The 22,269-nt window shown below is 35.3% G+C and overlaps 1 protein-coding gene across 2 annotated transcripts in view; it reads right to left on the bottom strand.

The window, feature by feature from the left end:
- Positions 1 to 22,269, bottom strand: part of MARCHF1 (membrane associated ring-CH-type finger 1) — a 297,872-nt gene that overhangs the window by 107,026 nt on the left and 168,577 nt on the right. For both annotated transcript variants that reach the window (XM_068403330.1, XM_068403331.1), the window contains exon 4: positions 6,809 to 6,948. In XM_068403330.1, coding sequence (XP_068259431.1) covers positions 6,809 to 6,910 — 102 coding nt within the window. In that variant the 5' untranslated portion in view covers positions 6,911 to 6,948. The remainder of the gene's footprint in view (positions 1 to 6,808; positions 6,949 to 22,269) is intronic.

Genomic DNA, 22,269 nt, shown 5'->3' with positions numbered 1-22,269 from the left:
CCCACGTAACAACTGCTAATTGGCTTTAAATATAAGGAAAATCAGTAAGATTGGCCTGGGGTGGCATGGCTACTGAGGCCACTGACAGCTTAGGCTGACCCTGTAAATTAGAAAGCAATAAACAGTTAAAACAATTGCCCTGTGGGGGAGCATGCAGCATTGTGCAGAAGGATGAGCCCAATGTGAAACATCTACATCATAAGGAAAAGTTTCCATAGCTTAACGTTAACAGATACTAAGGGACTTACTAAATAAAAAGCTAAAAAGTAGCCTGTTGTAAAATGCTAAAAATGAGCATGCATCTAATTAAATTTCTTCTCAAAAGGCCTTAGAGCGTCTGAGGAAAGAAAAAGAGGTGAGGCGAATCAAAAAGTACAATGAACAATGGCAACAAGAATTTTAGCCCAAGAATATCAGAACAAATGGTGGCTTTAACTGAAATGCTGCAGAAGTTTCATAAAGTCCATGAGAAGTAAATAGAAAAACCCAGTCACTTAGGAGATAACATCTCAGCACCAGAATAGAGGGAATCAGCCCAGCTGAGAGATGTAGCATGAGAGAACAAGAGATGTTTAGGATTCTACTCTCCCCCAAAAATTTATTCGGACCTCATATTATTCCATAAGTTACCTGACACAGAAGCCAAGAGCTGTACACCTGAACCACAAAAGGTTATATTCTCCACAGTTCCTTTTTTCAATGTGTAATTAAACATGCTGCACTCAGCTGGATTTTTATTCTTCTAGAAGTACAGACTAAGAAAAGGTTTAAACAGCATGTAATTTATTATACCAGGTGAATAATTCTACCTGTTTCGAAATTACTTTTCTCTGTAGAATCTCTCTCTTCCACAGCTTGACTCACATATGCACACTGTTTGGCTACCATATTAAAGTTACTGCTAGATTTCCAAAAGCAGTGTCTATAGAGAATTTTGTAGATATAGTATTGCGGATTTCCTAGCTGGTTCTGCAGCCTAACTAATATAAGTCTACTTAATAGTTATGCAAATAAGAAGATAATTCTGATTAAACCAACTCCCTATTCTTAGATAATTACTCTTTTCTCACATCTAGTTTTTGAGTATTAAACTACACAATTTTCTTATAAAACATTAAAATACAGATCTTGAACATCCCCTCAACCCCTGTCAGATTAACAACAGGCTTACACTGTTAAGAGAAACCTAGAGGGATCCTATTTCACAGGATTTTCAGCAAGGAATTACACTCCCTTGATGAAAATCAGGCAGCCAAATACGTCAAGCTCAGATCAAGCGATCTTTCTTGTTCTCAGATTAAATTTTCGATTTCAGATAAAGACCACAGAATCATGGAATGGTTTGGGTTGAGTAGGGCCTTTAAAGAACATCTAGTGATTAATCATTCACTAGGTGATTACTACTATTTAGAACTACACTATTCAGAACTTTTATATAGTTAGCAGAACTTACAGCTAAACCCCAGCTTCTCAGTTTATCATCACTGGAGGAAAACCTGTACTGGTGTTGGCTAGCATAGAGTTAGATTTCTTCATAGTAGCTTGTATCGTGCTATGTTTGTATTTGTGATGAAAACACTGTTGACAACACAGAGATGTTTTAGTTATTGCTGAGCAGGGCTTACATCAAGGCCTTTTCTGCTTCTCATACTGCCTCACCAGTGAGTGGGCTGGGGGTGCATGAGTAGTTGGGAGGGGACACAGCTGGGACAGCTGACCCCAACTGTCCAAAGGGATATCCTACACCATATGGGCATATGCTCAGTTGGGAGGAAGAAGGAGAAAGCAGGAACATTCAGAGTGATGGCGTTTGTCTTCCCAAGTGACCATTACGCACTATGAAAGCCCTGCTTTCCTGGAGATGGCTGAACACCTGCCTGCTGATGGGAAGGAGTGAATTAATTCCTTGTTTTGTTTTGCTTGTGTGCATAGCTTTTGCTTTACCTATTAAACTCTCTTTATCTCAGCCCATTATTTTTCTCACTTTTCCCCTCTGCTTCTTTCCCCCATCCCACTGAGGGGGAGTGAGCGAGTGGCTGTGTGAGGCTGAGCTGCCTGCCGGGGTTAAACCACAACAAAACCGCTTTCCATTGTTTGCTTAATTATATTTTGGAATGACCATTGACTACTATTAACTTGCTAAGTCAACATCTGTAGATCAGACATGGCAACCTGGGATCTGCCAATGTCAAACAGGTAATTCATAAACATATTTTACTTTCTCTTGAAGAAGCAGATGGTATCATTTGCTTGCATATAAAAAAATCCTTCCTTAGAGTTAAATTACATGCTTGATCATTTGCCATGACTTCTAAATTACATTTGCATATACAAACATAAATTACCTAGTTACCCACATGAATATACTTCCACATATAATCACCCATAATTCAAGTGGGGAATACAACAGGGTAAAGTAGTATGTACTAATGACTACAATTCAGCATTAAGTATATGCTCATGTCCCTTTAGCTTCATGTGTTTAACATGATATACTGAATCGAGGACCACTCCACACCCTATGCAGAACAGGCCGTACATAACTGTTAAGAACATACATTGTGATAATGCTCAAGTTCTCTATTAGGACCCCATGAAACACTAGACACTGAGCAAAGATAGGCAGACACAGAACTGCTTCTAGTCAAATTGCTTAATCAATGTTAATACATATTTATGTATTCCCATCAAATTCATTTTAATTAACCATACGTACATAAGCTTACAGAATCACAGTATAAATAGATACTGTCAGCACAGAGACAAGTGACTCAGGAAGTAAGAATTTAAAATTCTACATTTTCAATTATACCCATTATCATTTCAGAAGACAAAAAACTGCAAATACTGTTGCATAGAATTATGAGCTTTCAAGATATTTGGATTCTTTTCTATTAAGGAAGAAAACATTACTGTTCTTTCCCTAACTCTAGCAAAAATCAGAGAAAGGGAAAAATGAAAAAGATATGAATTTGCATTTAAGAAAACAAAAAAACCCCGCAGAGAATAATCTGAACATCTTCACATTTGTCTGAATGAGTATCTGCTTCAGAAGAGATATAGTAGATGAAGCCTAAATGAAATAAAAAAGCAAAGAAACATGCTAGAAAGTAATGGAAAAAGTAAGAATTGCCAGGAAAAAAAAAAATAAAACCAGAATCAAACTTTCAAAAAATAAAGTTAAATAGGAAAAGGTCTTTTTGCTAAATAAATATAAAAAACAATGAATTGAAAAGAATAGAGGAGCAATAATAATTTGAATTGACACAGTCTTCATGTACTGAACAAAACTTAACATAGTCTAGAGGTTTGGCCTCAAAACTAAATAGTTTGCTACAAAAAAATATATCGACAAAGTGATTCTAGATCTACGCAGTATGATAAGTGTTACTGGATAGAGAATAATTACTGTCACAATTGTTAGGAACAGAAAGCTTGATCTGGAATACTGTGTACAATTGGTCACTTGTGTTCAAACTGGAGCAGGAATAGACTAGACCTTTTAAGATACTCATGGAAACATGGAAACTATTACAAAAAGGGAAAGTAAAGTTATATTACAAGTCTCTAAAAAACAAACCTTATGATGAACATTAGGAAGGATGAACCTTTAAAGTTTAGAAACAATTCATACAGGACAAACAAGTGCAAACTGATAATACATTCAGCTTGAAAAACATTTCTAGCTATTAGAGAAGCAAAGTCAATTCCATGTTTATGTCCCACTACACCAAGTTAATGGACTATATGAAATTGTTTTGAATATGAAAAAAAAAATGAGGTCTACTCCCTGTGAATCTAAAATTATCAATACAAACCCCCAAATCTAACAAATTGTAATATTAAACAATATTTTTTGAGAAGTGATGCCTCCCTTGATTACAGAATGACCCAAAATTTTTGAGGTATACTCAGAACCAAGAAGCTAGAGCTCCACCTAAAATTGAACACAAAGGCTTTAATCTTCAAATAAAGTAGACTAAGGTGATAAAGCCTGGGGTTAAAATTATAACTAAGTTGAAAATAAAAATGGAAAAATGTTTCCAAGAATATTTAGTTGAGTTTTGCTGAAATATTTCAGAATTTATTTGATTTGGATGAAGCTAGAATATCTTAATATCAAATAAAATGAAATGGTATAACTGATTTTATTAAACTCTTTAAATTTATTTCAGTGTTTTCATGGTCTAATTTCTTTTTTATTTTTTCGTGCACTGCTGATCAGTATTCCGTTTACTTGCTTAATGGAAAAAGCAATTTGTTAATGATCATAACCTGCTTCCTACTCAACAAGCTTCCTTCTTTCTTTTACTAAGAGAGTAAAATATTTTTTTTCATAAAAATTAATAAGACACACTTGCAATTTTCAGATCATTCCCCTTTGGGAAAGTGGCATTGTGAAATGACCACTTTGGGCGTTTATTTTTAAAGGGAAAGAAAAGTTTCATTTGAAAAGTTTTAGCTGAAGTTCTGAAATACAGAAGACGTGTGGCTGAATCAGAAGTGTACGCAAAAGGCCTACAGCAGAGGTGAAAAAAAGATGCAGTGTACACTCCAGCTTGCTTCCCATCAAAACCAGACTGGCCACCTACAGTCTAAGGAAGCAAAGAGCTGTTTCTTCCTACCATAAATGTGCTCACAAGACAGACCAGATAAACCCCCAGTAAGGGAACCAGGTCTATGAAGGAGCTGCAATGCACTGAAAAATGAATGTTCATTCAGAAAGAAGGGACTTGAACAGGTCATTGGAAGTGGCTTGGTACACTTACAACAAATAAATTATTTTACGCTTTATTTTCTGCTGTTTCATTATGTTTCATTTTCTAGTGCTAAAGTCTGTATCTTCACGCAAGACCAGATGGAAAATTTTTCAACATTGAAAGGCTAAGACTACTAAACAAAATCAAAACTGATTTGAAACAACTTTAGTTTAAAAATGTTCATAAGGACAATAAGGATTTTCAGCCTACAGCCCACAAGTTGGAAAGACACTGCCAGCAAAAGCTTATACTGAATATCACTTACTTCAGAAGTGAGGGATAGAAAGAGTAATGGTTGAGAGAGCAGAAAGCGAAGAAAATGAAGAGGAAAGCTTGACAGGCCTCAAGAGATATTATTGCTTTATTTCCTGTTGTGAAGATTATTATTCTATAGCCAATCATGACATTAAAGGACACACAGTATCTTCCCTAGATGTTTATATCCTTGGCTTTCTTACACACTTCATCAACTAAGCAGCAGTCTACAGAGTTTCACGCAAACTTATTTTTGAACAAGTTTTAATATTAATAAGGTGAAAACATGCTAATTCTACTGTTATGAACTGTATTCCCAGTTCATAATTTCTAAATCCCATCTGATAGATTGGAATGCTTGTTTCTGGAATATCAAACTGAATTAAATGTTGATCAGCAGCCAAGCAGAAATCAAAATATGTAAATTTTGACATATCTAAATTCCTTAATAGCTATCACGTATTACTAGCAATACCTGAACATTAACAGTAATTAAATAAAACTTTAAAAGAAAACAGTGAATAGTAAATAAATATGGGGATAATATAATTGATATTTCTTGTTTCATGACTCATTGCTTTTTCACTTCCTTTTATTTCTCTGAAAGAAAAGGATTCCAGATGAAAGTGAGCTATAATAACAATCAAGGATATTAAGTAAACTATAAAATTTGCAGGTTTTAGTGCTGCCTTTTTGTGGTTGCTTCCTTAGCAGAAATTTACATTCTATATAATCTACCATTGAACAAGATAATTTTGCCACACTAAGTAGAGGCTTTTTTTTCACCAGAGCTTCAACAACTTTCAAACAGACCACTGCCTTTTCATTTACAACTCTCTTCACACTCTTTGGAATACCACATTTCATTAGTGGTTATAAACAATTATCCACCTTTCTGCTTAGATGACATCATGTCCATGTTTCAACAACTGGAGGGCAGTACTTCCTGATATCTCACGCTTCTTAGGATAGGAAAATGTTGTGCCTATTCCATATTTAACTGAATATGTTTCAAATAATCAGTTTTACTGTAGTCTGAAAATGTCAACACAGTTGAAGAAAATCAAGTATATAGACAAATTTTGCTCTAACATGCAGGGCAGTCTGAAGCCTTTACATTCAAGTATCAGTTCTTACTCACCTGGGGAAGTCTACTGATGTAAATGGATTTATCTGAATGAGTAAAAACTGCAGGATTAAAATTCTTGTCAATGAGTCACTTTATTCAACTTCATACAATTCATGATAACTCCACTATGTAAATTGTTGACTTTACATTGCCTGAACACCTACTATCAACATCTTTGCATGCAGAAACTCAAGCATCTCTTGCAGCATCATGTTAAATATATGAAGTTAATTTTAAAATCCATCTCTCTAACACAAGTGTAGACATACTATACTTTGTTCCTGTTACAGGCAGGAGCAAAGAGCAAACAAGGTACCTTTAGATAATGTCCATCTGTATTCATCAGGGACCAAATGCCACTGCATTGATTAAGATCACAAAGAATGTAAGTAATCCATATTATGACATTACCTGCTTAAACACTTTACCATTCACAAAACATCAATAGTGATTTATAGCCATAGCATGCAAGTCAGAATGGATCATGCATAACATAAAAGATGAAAAAATAGCAAATGGAAAGTGTAAATAGCTATACTGTCAAAGAGTTTCACACACTGAGGTAATGCAATCAACGACAAACACTGCATTTTTTAAAATAAATTTAACACCTCTGAAGTTCATCTGCACATGCTACTGTCATGAAATGCAACTTTTCACTCACCAAAGTAGAGTTATGTGAAGCATCACCTGAGACCTCGGGAGTTCTTGTGCTGTTTGGAAGTCTGTGAGGGTTACGAGCTATCGCTTGGCACCAGCCCAACATTTTCTCCTTCCAATTATCCCTTCTCAATTTCTGAAATTCTGAAAATAATTTAGATTCCCTGAAACATTGACACTTTGAATATATTGCGTGCATGTCTCTGGATGCATACCTTTAAAAACAGCTTTTTAAGTTATATCTTAACAAACAAGCTAACAAACATATTTTTAGAAGAGCATTTTTATTTAAAATACTCCAAAGGGTTACGCCATGCAGGTTAGAAAAGAACTATGCACTTTCAGCACACCTTACATGCATTAATACTATTTCAGCGTCAGCAAATTCAGTGCCTTCTCCCCATGTTAAATCTTTCTCTAGTTGTCACTTTAATTAAAAAAGTGTTATTTTAAAGGGATGTTTTTACAAAATAACTGTAAGACTATCATCGTTCCTAAAACCATGTAACATTTGGATGCAATACCCCACATTCCCTGAAACTACAAATAGCCCTAAAGCAGTAAAAAATACTAAATACAAATCAACAGTATGAAAATACATACACGTACTCATGCCCACACAGACCAGAATACCTGGCTTGTCTTGAAGTGTTACACTAGGATGTATTGTAAATAGCAAAAAGTAATGTACACACACCAGCAATAAATGCTACATGCCAACTGCAAGTTGCATGCGAACTTCTTTTTAGCTTGTAACAGTAATAAAATACTTTTTAAGTAACACTAACACATTCTGTAAACACAGCACTAGTAAGTTGGGGGTTTTTTAAGTATAAGAAACCTCCATAAATATTTTTAAAATGTCACAATCTAATTTTCAGTTGAAATATGTAATAGAGCTATTCAGTGCAAAACTTTGCTAATTAATTACAAAAAAAAAACCCTACTTTGAGCAATTTTTTCTCTGCAATATCTAAACCAATTTATAATCTGTCTGTTTATAACATTTCTTAATTTAAAATGTGTTACTCTCTAACATCGTGAAACATAATAAACAAAAATATTAACCTACTAGATTGAGTGTCTTGTACTCCAAACAAGGTTAACTCTAGACTGAATAGACCTGGAACTAACTACAGTAATGCTAAAGGTCTTACACGGTAAAGTAGCACCTATTTAATGTCACTGAATACTATTGTACTTGTAAAGTAGGTTTATTTTTTCTGCAATACTTCTCCATGCAGTACACAAGGACATGCTCGTGTTTACAGCAGACTTTCATCTCACCAGGTTCTGATTCTGAACAAACTACAGACCCTTCTTGAATAACTACAGCTCTAACATTTCCGCACTTACCATTAATATATAATTTTCAAAGCATCAAATGCATGAAGCTGTATTTCTCCACACAACCTCATGGAACCAATAGTAAGGAATAAATGGGAACTAGCCTTAGCTTTATTGCACTGGAGAAGATTAGATGAGTGATTCTACAGGTGAATTGATTCTTATTAATTTTTCAGTATCTTGAAATCTTAACATGTGATATAAATGTATGCCCACAAAGCATTAGTAACATGAAGACTGTCACATAGCCTGTTGACCGCCTGTGGACTCAGATCCATTTTTCCATTATAAAAGATTACAGCTGTAGACTTTCAAGAGCCCAGTCCTCCAGGGTACAAGTACAACCCAGTAAAGGCTTAACAGTGAGAAATATAACTGAAGCACCAAGTAAACTCATTGTCATCAACTTAGCAATAGTTATGATTGCCACTGGATGAGAGCATCCACTCTCTTGCAAGCCCTACAAGACCGTTTATTTTCCTTAATTTTGTGAATGCAACTAGCAGAACTTTACATACCAAACTGGTTCTTTTTTAAGAGTAAAGGAAGTACCAGTGAATAGGTTGTGCTTTTCATTGTATATCCAACGTATCATGAAGTACTCATAAGTAAAACTGAAGAATGGGAAAAAGTATCAGAAGTACAAGCATCTGTACATGTCCTACTCTGCGACTTTGAAAGACAAGCACTTAATATGAGACAACCAATTACAGCTTTTATTTTTTCAAGCTTCTACTGCAAATTCCAGGTAATTTCTACATCATTTGTGCTGAAATACTATTTACCAACTAAGCAGGATCGAAACAACAGTGCAGTCTGACTTCTAAGTAAGCTAGTCCCCAACCCATCCCCCCCACCTTTTAAATTGGAGCACACAAAATCTGAGAAAGTAAAACGTCTTTTCAAAACTATTCTGATGTCTCTGGAATTTCCTGTTCTTCATTCAAAATTTCAAGCAGAAAGTATTTCAGTATTGTTTAGACTTTTCAAAACGAGACAAAGCATTTCTTTCTGCTGCTCTGGAACCCATCATGGTGGTTCCTCACATATTGTTTATGAGCAGAGGAAGGGAGTTGTATCAGGTATGACACTGGCCAACTCTATTAAACTCGGTGAAAAGGGATGAGCTGCTGCTGCTCTTTATAACTGCACTTGGGACGGGACAAAAAGGTACTGCTTGCTTTACACCTAACAAGTGAAGTTTGTAGAAAAGACATCGAGCCAATCTTTCATGCCACTTGAACCTTCACAGACAGCAAAACAGCTCTGGGGAAGTGGTTCTCCATTTTGGTAAAATCAGTCAGTAACTCTTTAGTAAAACGTTTCACTAGACACAGGACTTATGGGAAGATTTCATTTGTTATGATTCCTGACCTGCATTCCTCCCATGATCAGTAAGTTCCTGGAAATTAGAGAGTAATGCTGGCTAGAGAAAAAAAAAAATCCTTAAAAAAATTTTAAAAACCCACAAAATGCATATTTGGAATAAACATAATAATTTTTGAAGTCTCTGCCAGAAGAATATTATATAAAGATTACAGCCCAGAGGAATGTATGTAGAAATTTTTGGCTTGCTATGTCAAAAAGTTCCCACACTTCACTGTTCCTCTGAATGCACACCATGAACAAGGCGGCTACATGTTCAGCTGGGTGCAGCTCACAGCTTGGGAGCCCTTTGCTGCTTTGGCTCTTCTGAAGAAAGAATATGAACTTGAAAAAAAAAAGAAAAGCATACAACTTTTAAGGAAGTCTTCACTCTGATTACAAAGAATATTTCAATCATTATTTAAAAGTTACTCCTCTCCAGAACACTGTTCAGATGGAAAACTTCCTGACCATTCTCCCAAGATTGGACAAGTATATACAATCTTTCTACTACTAAAAAAAAACTCAAAAAAACAACCTTTAAATGGCCACTTCCTTCTCTGGATCAAATGCACACAAACATGTTTTTGAAAGGCAGTAAAATTAACCTAGTATATTTCAGATAAGTGGTTCAAAAGACACCCTAAGAATAAATCATATGGTTCCCAAGTTGCTAGAGTTCTAAAGTCAGATAAAAAGTCTGCTACACCTACTGATGAGCAGCTGCTCACCTGAGTAGTTAGCTGAAGCTTCCTTTTGAACCATTACACTCTTGATCACTTATTAAGAGGGAAAGCTTCAGGTCTTCACTGAAGAACCTTTCTAATATTCTACTACTTCTGATGAGTTATTATCTTATTGTTATTTTAGGCTTGTATTTTAATATAGCTTTATGTGTCAGGCTACTTTCTTTGTTTCTGATTGTCTGCCAAATTTTCAAGTAAACTTTTAGCAGAAACGAACCTATATTGCTGCATGTTTCAGTGTATAGTGAATTCTTCCAGAGATGTGTTTGGTGTAGAGAAGTAACGCAAACTCCATCATCTCTACAGTCATGTACTCTATATAAGCCAATTCAACCCAAGAATACAACTCTAGGCATCACTTATAAGCATATAACGTGTTATACTACAGTTTGGGTTTGGCCACAGATTAAAATATTTAGTCTAGGGAATATTCTACAAAATGAATCTGCACAGCTGGATACTCCTGGTACTCAGAACTAAGAAAGAACCATACACCCCAGGCAACAGCTGTATTTCAATATGACAAAGGTAACTACTTGAAGTCATTATGAGTTTCTACACAGTCGAGACAGGTGTATGGCATGTTAACAGTTTGCAGCAGATCCTCTTTAATGTCAGCTGGTAAGAAGTCTACATTCTCAAAGTTTTACAGCCTTTTAAAAACTTGTTAGTTTAGAGCTCCACAGAGCCTAACTGAACCACAGGTGTAGTGAAGAGTGGATGCCCGAGATCACTGTGTGCCATCTACCTGCGGCAACAGCCCTCCACGGATCTGCAAGGAGACCATGCCAAAGAGTGACACCACCATCACCCCTCAGTAAGTGATCAATCAGTCCTTTCTATACTGGCTGTACCTGTGAAGACAAGGAACCACATGATTATAGCTATAGTCCTATTCCTCTTGGGGTGCAGAACTGCTTGGAACAGTTGAAGTTCTTCTTTTTTGCCCCGAGGAGTCAAAATGATGACTACCACTGTACAGATCATAATTGAAAGGACGACTTTGCACTTGCTCATACAACTGAAGAACCACCACCTCAAATAAATTGCCTGAAAAAAAATCTTAATTCATCCCCTATACAATAGTTTGAAATTAAAAGAACTACTTTATTCATACTTTTTCAGAGGAGACAATTCTTATAATTTAGGCGAGCAAAGGGACATAGAGAATTATAGAATCAAGTACACCTTGCACAATATTAATACTAAATAAATAGGGGCTTAGTTAAGGATGATGTATTAAAAGTTAGCCAGTTATATGAAATAAAAGCATAGTGTCTCCAAAAAAAGTTCATAAATGTAGCCAGAGAAAGGAACTGGTATGCTTAATTCAGGAATATAATTAGATTCAGGTAACAAAGGCCTCAACAAAGGCTGAATTAAGATGAAGTACATGATAAGGTTATGCTTTTTCAGTCCTTACCAGGATCTAACAGCTACCATGGAACAGCAGGAAACTGAACACAAAACATACTGTTCTTTATCTAAGATAAATAGTTTTGTTTTCTGTGTTCTAAGATTCCCAACAGCAATCAAAGTGATGTTATTTGTCCAGCAACTAAACACACTGCATGACTTGGCAGATCATCAAAATATTCTAGGAGTAGAGCTGCAGGAATATTGAAATGCAAATAGCCTTCAACTGCTGAGCTCTGGTAAGAGAAATAGTCCCTGTTGTTCTTTGTACATCTCTTGTCTGAGTCTTATCAAACTGTGACTTCCAATCAATTACTCTAATTTGAATACAAACATAAATTCATGGGCTGTATGCCCTAGCAAGCTCTGATAGCTTGTGATATTTTTGTGTCACAAGCGAGCTGTAGTCTTTTCTCAATCAGCTCAATATTACCCTACGACTGCTGTGTTTCACAAGAACAATTCAGTGTAGCCATAGCATAACAGCATAATGACTCTAACTCTATATTTTTACATATAAGAAGCTCAACCTCAAATTTGAAAATTACCTCTATATTTAAAAGAAAAAAAAAAAGTTGTATTAGAATATATGTGATTGTGCCAACAGCTCCAAAAGTCCAGTACAGATCACTGGTGGTTATTTAAAGTCGGGGGAAAAAAAATAGTTTCCACATAGAAATGTGACAACTATCTGTAAAAAATTTTTTTTCATCGGAAGTGCTAAGTACAACCTGCCCCCTCAAACTGAGGAATAATTTTGTGAGTCCAGCATTTAATTAATATAACTTGCGATGTCAGCAGCTTCAAAGGCCATCAAGCTTGTAAAACGTTATCTTCCTGACCGATACTTGCAGCAATCAGCTAAAATATATACCTAATGTGCTAGCCTCATTAAAAAAAATGCAGAGACCAACAAAAAACAAGCACACATGCCCACAAATTACTCAGCTGACACCTAGAATGACGGTATCGATCGAGACTCTAATGATAACAGTTTTCTTGTATAGCTGCTACATATACACAATCAAACTCCTCTGCATTAAGTGGAAGTAAGAATCTAAATTCAAACATGTTTTCATATTTATTAATAACTGATTTCAGAAGTTATTTCTAGGGCACTACTTGAAGAGTAAACCCAATTATGCACAAGTAAATGCATTTTCCTAGCTGTAAAGACAAAACGGAGTTGGCATGTAACTTAGTTATGCTTTCCAAACGTGTCACTTCAGCAGCTCTTTAAAAATGTAAACACAGTATCAGCACTCCTCTTCAGAGTATTAGAAGTTTTATTATAATCAAGTTTTCTAGAACTTGCTTTAATTGTTTATTTAAGCCTGCAAAATGTCAACTATAGCATCTTCTTAAATTACTACATATATTATCCAATCAATTTTCAGAGACTATAAAATGACTATTTCGATGCTCCTGTACCATAATTAACCATCTCATTATTTCCAACTAAAGTCAAACTATGTTTTGTTTTTTTGTTACACTGTTAATATGTATTTTAAGTTGTCCTTAGCCCTTCAAGACTTTAATTCCTTTTTGTCATAACTAAGGATCCAAATTTCACTCATTACTTTAAATAGTTTAATCATTGAAAATAAATCAATTTAAGATGACTGCTACAAAAATTGTTGCAGCTAACATTGTTTTGTCTAACCATTCCTTAACCACTACACCCAAAGAGTGACAAGAAATCTTTAAAAGCTTTCAAAGAAAACAGTCTTTTGGGTTACTAAAGATATAAAAATTGTGGGTATGTTTGTCTTTATAGTCACACTTTTTTTTTTCTACAATGAAAAGTGTCTCTTGTGTAAAGTAGAAAGCAATTTTAAATCACTTAAGGCTCTTCAGAGAAACATGACAGGTTTTTGTTCTCTACGGTAAATTTTTAGCTTTGTAATTCTACTCTTTGCATTTGTGAAGACTGCAAGAAGAAAATTTTGAAAAATTAGAAGGAGAAACATGTAGTTACGGCTACCGATTTAATATTTTAAAAAATAACTTTTACACATGTAGATACTGCCAGAACTGTATTTGTCTATGCAGAGTTAAATTCTACTTTTTTTCAAACTATTTAATAAGCAACCTCTATACCACCATCAAATATAACTTTGTTTTCTGAAAGGTTCTTGCTCTTAATATCATGACTCTTCTTGGGAATGCTTTGTTCATCTGAGGTTAGATGTCTGCATTGAATTATCCTCAGAGCTTTCAAAAGCAATGCAACAGTATGTGCTCCTGGCATGATCCTGCCTACAGGTGAGTGATGAAAGGGTGCCCTAATCCTTCCCTCGGGACCCCTCCATGTGAATTCCAGATGCATCAGACTCCCAAGTAGACAGAAGAACAGTCTTGAAACAACATAGATTTGAGAACAAGAAGAAAGTACATGTTTTTGCTTTATGAGTTTGCATATATTTAACCATACACAACCGCCAACCAGCTTAAACCAAAGCTTCAATCAACAATGAAGGCATAACTAGTAAGTGCATGTGTGACAGCCATACCGAGCACTCAGCAGACAGCCATTCTTCAGGGAAGATGTAGAAATAGCAGAAAGCGTAACATGCAAAAAATCTACAAGAACGTAAAACATTAACTAACTCATAAAGTTATGCATGAAGTTATCCAAATGCACAGGGCAGAAGAAGCTAAACTAAGTCTTTAACGGACTTTGTTCTGCATACGTAAAAGGAAAAGTCTACCTTGCAAAGCTTTTCCTCATTCTTATGTGGTTTATTTAGAGAAGTAAGGTATATTTATGGCGTAATATAAAACCCACTTTGAATCAGGCAGAGCTCGCTATTGAAGCAAAATATGAAGACAGAAGCAGGTTTTTTTAAGCCAATAAAGGTTAGATGTCTGAAAGACACAATTTAACCACTAGACACCCCTGTTTCACAGGATGTATAATTAATACTGAACTCAATACGGTTTTTAAGAACAAAGGGAAAATCACATTAAAACACATTTCATTGAAGTGCCAAAAATATACATGCCAAAGTGTGCTAGACCTTGCTCGGTCCAGCAGAAGAAGTATCACCCCTTTGTTAGAGAAGTATTTTTAACAGAAGTTCTTCTGTCAAATACAACATTCTGGGCACTCATAAACCATCCTCCTTTGACAACCATAAACACAGAAACCTCATGCTTGTGAGCAGTTCGGATACTGCTCCTGTGATAGGTCTGTCATATAGCACCTACACTAGATGATGGTCATCAGTCCTGGAATAAAGGCATATCCTGTTGCTTGGATACTATTGCTCTTCATAACGCTATTTACAACAACTCTATTGCAGGACAGGCTATATCAGAAGGCCATTGTGACTTTATCTGTGCTGGTGTCTTAAATTTTTCTTACCTAATTTTAGATAGTTTTCAGAAACTCTTTTAGGCAGAATAACATCAGAATGACAGGAATGCAATCACTGCACCCCAACTAAATTAACAGAAACACTTCTGTGAAATGCTCATCTGTTCCAGTAGGTTCATTTTGTATACAGAAACAAGAGGAACCAAAACTTTTTTTTTTTTTTTTTAATAAAAACTTGAGAATCAAGTCCATTACACCAAGCATATTTCCTGCATGTATTCTCTACTGACCCTTTAAGGATGATAGAATGTGGTTATACATTATTGTCATTTTTTTTTATAATTCACAGTGCTTAAATAAGTGGTTTATGTAAAAGTATGTTTCATTATTTGTTTTGACTCTTTGTGCTTTATTTCCCAACCAATCATAGCATATAAGCATTACCATTAAATGAATGCTCACCAAATGGTGAGTAGTAGGTTAACACTTTAAAATGATATTTCTGTCCTATTAATTAGTTTTTTATGTTTTGCCTCATTTTTAAAAAGTCCTATAATAAATTAGGTTCAGGCTTAATTTGAAACTATTTGAAGACACTCTTAAGAATTCCACTAATTTCAGTTTAGAGTGTCTTACTGGTATTTACTCAGTCTTCTGGCATCTCTCCAGATTTATTATCTATTCAGCAAAACATTTCTGTTTATTTCATTAAGTTAACTACAAACATAAAAACTAGAAGGGCTAAATAATCTTTCAATATTTTTTTCCTACTTAATTTCTCTAAGTATTTCCTGATTTACTTTTTGACAGCAGCCAGAGCAACAAGAATAATTGCTTCTAATAATTATACCACCATAATTATTATTGTCTAATGAGAACTCTATTTAAATGAAGTACTATTTCAGCTATTTGAGTCATTCTTTTGCATCTAGGCATTCGCTTCTAAGGCCTGCTTTTGTGTTTGTTTTCTGGAAATGGTAGTTGAAAATTATCACAGTAACATTATTCAAAAGTTTACTCACATAATTATTAGCCTTCTGGTTAACATATACATTACTTATGTAAGAGACTAGTTATTTAAGCTGTTACAAGTAACCTCAGCATTAGGCCACTAGGCCAGTAACTACTTATAACTTACATAACCGGAATCCATTTATCCTGAAAAACCCTAAATAGGTCACCTGTCATGATTTCCTCCTAGCAGAGGTCAGATCTTAAAACATTATCTTCGTAAGATATATTAAAAGGAGGGGTACAAAAAAGGATTACTTGCAATAGTATATTTCAATTAGTTTAGTGGTAACAATTAGTTAATGGGCTTATTTAATCTTTGTTAAAAAGGAATCCAAATTTTCTGCCTTCAGCAGAAGTTTTCATCAAAGTAATTTGGCTGTTACATCAACTTATTAAGTAATATACCCAGCTAATCCTTGATGACAATGTAAGCCTTCTTCAAAACATTTAGCAGAATTTTCCTTACTATAATATATACAACTTAACTTTAATACGTGTTTCCACAAGTACCTTCCAAGAGAATATGAAATTTCACTTTCTTCTAACTAATTTCAAGTCTGTACTTGCTAACAAGAAAATAGCTGCACCTCAGTTTCCAGAGGTGACTGAATTTTCTGTCAACTAGCATTCAAGTAAACTATTTCATGACTATTCATCAGTCACAGGATACCTACCACACCTATGGGTGGATATGACCGTATTGCTCATTATTCAGGAGTAAATTCCTTATAAATACTATTTATTAAAAATTAAAATAAGCTAAATGCAGCCAGAAACCAATCCAACCCTAATGTTTTCTAAAATTATCTAGTGGAATATGAGGGCAAATGACTAATGGTACTGATAGCCGAACAAAAACAAAAACATTATAATAACAGACCATAATGATTTACTAATTATTTTTCATAGAGAATATTGATTTTTACTTCTTTGTGAGATGTAAACAATACAGGACATGTAGTTATAACCACAATTCTCGTGGCTGTCAGCGAGCTAAGATTCACACAGACCATATGCACGTCACATGTATAATATGCTATTCTTCACAAACCACTGAAAAAAATCAAAGATGTAATATTTGTTGTGTTTGTTAACCAAAGCCTAAAACTAAGTACAGCATCAGTTTCTCTCTTCTATTCCAAAATAACACTAAGCACAAAATAAGATATCCGCCTTCTTGCAAGTATTTCCAAAGAACCTCAAAGAAAGAAGACATTAGCAAGGATACTGACAAAATGTAAGGTTATAAAATTGAGAACTTGCACGTACAGGAGAAGACAAGCACAATGCTTGATGGCACAGCATTGCTCCTTGGCTCCCTTTAGTGACTGGGTGAACACACAAGGATTTGCAACTCTGCCATGGCCATGGTGCAGCAGCTCAGGCAGCAAAGTCTCATCCTGTGCCACCCAGAAGGTTTGATCTCTGCCTCTGACAATGCCCTGAAGCATGTCATCTTGCAGTTACAACTTTCTCTGACTTTACTACCATCCATACTGCTTCCTTTTAGGCTATACTGAACACTGGTTCTGAGATGGAGATAACAGTCCACAGTACAGCATGGCGCAGAGATGCCCGTGGCTGTTGTGGGATGTGACCTGGCACAGCTACACAACACAGTGCAGTCCTGTACAAAGGTCCTGTTCTAAAAGCTGTTTAACTGCTGTACCAAAGAGCAGCTCTATGGCTAAGCCATAAGCCTTGCCCTCATAAGAACTATTTCACAGCAGCATGAGACCTCCTTAAGCAGTCACACGGCTTCTCAAGTAAGCTCAGTGCTAACTAGAGTAGCTCTGCAGTGTCATTTAATGAGCTATCTTCATGTATTTATTGTGCCTGTGCCCCATAATACCCAAGCACCCCATAATACCTGAGCATCCCATAATTTTCAATGACTTGTTTCTCATCATCTCTGTGAGATGCACCTGCTATTCTCTCCCTTCTACAGATGAGGCATAAGAGACAAGCCTTAGCTTTCCAAAGATACTTTGTACTGTTGATGACCTGCATTAAATTCCTTCTCAAGGGTAACCATGTTTTTGATTCAACAAGATCTGGAACCAAACCCTCCACAGGCAACATAATTCACTGACAGAGTCCCTCCTCTGAAAAAATACTTGCACTGGCTGGCTGTTTTTTCAGCTCTTTTTCCCAATGCACTATTTTTTCCTGTTTTGTGGAAGTTTCTCCCTCTTCACTTACCAGCTGTGGCTTATTCCGCCTTCAGCACCAATCTATGTACCCTTTTTGTTCCAAACACTAAAATATATAGCATTTTTCCTACATAAATAGCCTCTTGAGCTGGTCCATAGGTTATGTCTCATTTCTTTAGCTTTCTAGTTCCCTGAAGTTCAAATTTTACTCATTTAGACATTTACACATTTTACACTGAATTCAGACATTTTTATTTCTTTAAGGTCTGTAGTACTTTGACATTTCTAGCTCTCTGTTATATCATTTATTTTCATATATATATATATACACATCTCTAATCACAGCATTTTTACATGAGGGATCTCTCTCATTTGAAGTAAGCATCTTTCCTTTCTAGCAGCAATGGTTTTATTCTCTTCAGAAAAATTTATTAAACTAGGAATGTTTATTGAAAGAGTTAATAAATAAGAATTTCACCAACAAAATTCTGGCAAGCTGCTAGAACCAATACATTACAAAATTAAGTAAGCACTCATAAAAGCACACCTACAGCTCTGTATAACTTGAAAAAAAACAATTTTTACTACATTATCAGGAGACTTATTTACAATTTTGAAATACCTGCCATGCTACAAGTCTCAATGAGCTAACTGGGGTAAGTACACTATTTCCCAATGCCATTCCATTCTCATCCTCAAATGCATGAGTGAACTGAGAACACAGTTGCTAAAGTACTAGCTCAATAGATGTGATTTTATTAAGGACCCTTTCTCCGTATACAGCTCCACAGAAATGAACTTTGCCTCAGGAAACAAGAAATAACGTCAAACAGAGATGAATGCAAAAGCTCATGTAGGTAGTTGGCCTATATTCAACTTTAATAGTTATTTAGAAAGGTAAATAGAGAGAAACTAACTTTGAAAGTAAAAGTGGTATTTAACTGCAGGCCAGCCACCCTCAAAACTAAGGAGCAGTTCAAGAAGTCTTGAGGGGAAAAAGAAATGTGCTGGTGAAAATAATTACACACAAAATGGCTTGTTATTGCTACTGAAAGTACTTATTTTAAAAGACTCCAAGCACAAAATGAAGATCCCCCTGCACTCCTCAGCTTTTGCAATATCTGGAGCATAGCAAATCCAGGTCAGACCCCTTATAATCAGGTGGAAGTCGATAGGAATAAGTAAAAGACACACAGAAAAGCGCAGACGATACTCAAACAGTGAGGTCAAACATGCTTATTTGTGATGTGAAAAATGGGGAAAAGAAATGTGCACAGAGAATGTAATAAAGCAAAGCAGAAGGCAGAGGAATCTTACAGCCCGACATTACAGTGGTCTTTGGGCACTTTCTTATGGTTGAACTTCCATAGGCATGTCTAAGGGCTCATTAATCCATTTTGCAAATCTTTACAGTCGAGTTAAGATGTGAAGGACAGTCCATTAACCCTGTGTCCATACTGAAGCTATGTCACATTTTGAAGGATCAGGACTCCCGTAGGCTGACAGAGGAGTTGTGCCAGTATGTTTAGAATGACGACCCATTTATCTGTGCCAACAAAGCACTATGACATGGTGTCCTCAGAAAAGGACAGACTATTTTCAGATATAGAATACATTGCTTCCCTGTGTATATATTTACTTAAGTCTTTACTGACAACCCATGGGACTGCAGTTTGCTTAATTAGAGTGTTAACATCTGTTGTTAATACAGATTAATATTATGAATTTCATATGTCTTATATTTCCTGCACTGTAATAGAAAATACTTTTGCACTAAGAATATACCTCTACTTGATATCTAAGATTACTTCATCAAGCAAAACAGATATATTTTTTATTTTCACTTTTTTTTAAATGACATTTAAATTCAAGTTCCATCATAAGACAGGAAGAAATACATCTTTCTGTTACCATATATGCAAAATTTCATGCCAGAAAGTTCATTTTCCACCAAGTAAAAAGCCCACATGAGTAGCAGTGTGGAATGAAGGTGTCAGCTCAAATTTGCTTTCCAGCAGAACAGTAGTTCTACTACAGAAGGAATACTTTTTACAGTTTTACAGAAGGCATCATACAGTCCTTAAATTTACAAGAGTATCGAAAAATTCCTGAAATAGAAACAACACTGGGAGTTAAAATATGTTTTGCTTCATGTAAGCTCAGTATAAGTATGAAGAGGCATGGTGTCAAAAGTGTGAAGATTACACGTTTCCTTTGCTATTGCTACTAACTGCTGCCACACTAAAAAAAAAAAAAAAAAAAAAAAGGTACTAGAATGTACATTTTTCACATTCAGAGACTGGCAAAATAATCAAAATGTACAGAGAAGAAAATGTCAAGTGCACCCTCTAAACACTATGGGAATTTACTAATTAGGGTCTTCTCCAGTACAGTTACTACAGTAATGTCAGGGGATGCTGATTATATAAATCTAATTAAATGTTAAGACAACACTATATAGACATACTTTATTGACAACCACTAATCGGTCCAGCAATTTATCAGGTCAGCAGAAATCTGTCACAGGCTTACAGTGTAAAACATACAGCAGAGGAATGAAACAATTCTACTAAATAGTCTACTAACCAAAATATGAAATATTTTATGCTCACTCATTTTTGTCCCTCCTGTTAGGAGGAAAGTTATTTTAAATAAAATTTCTATCATAAAGTAATTCATATTTATTAGTGGGAATTCTGGGTTCAAAAATTTAAATCTTTTTCTTTCAAGATAAAAAACTAACAGGAAACAATCAGTAGCATTCCCAGCACAGCATCAATTTAAAGTCCCTGCTAATAGTTTAGACTCACCATTCAGCTTATACAGAATAATTCACTTCCCACCTTCATTCATCAAGCAGCAGGTAAATAAGTCTTAAAACAATATTCTTCTGAAAATGAAGCAGCAGGTCAATGTTCTGATTTGTGTCCATTAGCCAGAACCAAACCAAGATGGCTTGGTAGGTGACAAGCAAGATAGATTCTTATTCCCGGTAACTGTGTCCCACTGACTTTTTTGCTGTTTCTCTACCCTTCTGTTTTGTGACTGTTTAGTTGACAACAATAGTTCTTGGCAGGAACTCTATTAGGATCTTTTAAACATTTCTAAGCTACTTACAGAAATATCCCACTGCTGGCACCAAAAACCTCTCTAGCAGATTTTGAACTAATCATATATTCAGAATTGACGAACTACACATTGTTAATGAAATAATGATAAAAACATTGTACAATAAGTAATCACAGAGCTATTGTTGTCACAAATCTAAATTTCAGACATATGCTTAACCTAATTCTGAAGATCCAGTATATCTAAATATTTACATTGCAAAATCTAGTTTCCAACAAGCATAAATTAAGATACCTATAAACTATGCTTACTCTTTGTTTTATAATGGGGAATCTCAGATTAAGAGAAAACTGGTTTAATTAGCTTTGAACATTTGAAGTAAGTTTATTTGACAGTACTGTTTGCTAATAGTGAAGCATAACTATATTCACAACAATCAAAACCTGCAAGTAATTTTTAAGTTATTCTGGACTATTGCATGGTGTGGTTTTGATCAGTTAGTACTCACACAGAGATGAAACCTGGCCTCGACTCTTTGGCTTCACATAAGAACTGGAGGTTGCCTAAGCAAATCGTGCTGTGGCTACCTTTAGAAAAAACACCAGTAATGATCTTCAGAATTATTAAGCCAGGCATCTTCAGAATGAGCTAAATCTAAAACAAAATTGATAACTATGAGGTAACAGGGAAGAACAGGTAGAATCCTATAAAGGCAAATCCTGCTTTTTGACCCCTTATAGTTCTTGGTGGAAAGTCAACAGTGTAATTAAGAAAGAAGTTTTTATTTACCTGGACTCTCAAAAGAATTTTAGGTCATAGCTTCCCAAAAAACATATTCAAGTAAGCAATCATGAGCAGTAGGTAAAGTTCTGTGCTGGACAAATACATGTCTCTGTTGAGCAACAGTAGACAGGAATAAATGAGCTATTTCTATTGTGAAAAGAAGACAAGCTTCAAGGTTTTACACTAGGGTCTTCCAGTTTTGAAAATTAGGAAGTATCGCTTGAAGGAAGTCACTGAAGTTTGCAAATCAAAC

Source organism: Nyctibius grandis, chromosome 6, assembly GCF_013368605.1.
Source record: "Nyctibius grandis isolate bNycGra1 chromosome 6, bNycGra1.pri, whole genome shotgun sequence".
NCBI classification, from domain to species: domain Eukaryota; kingdom Metazoa; phylum Chordata; class Aves; order Nyctibiiformes; family Nyctibiidae; genus Nyctibius; species Nyctibius grandis.
Note: the sequence above shows the minus strand (reverse complement) of the source record. Positions and strands in the feature narration are given on the sequence as shown.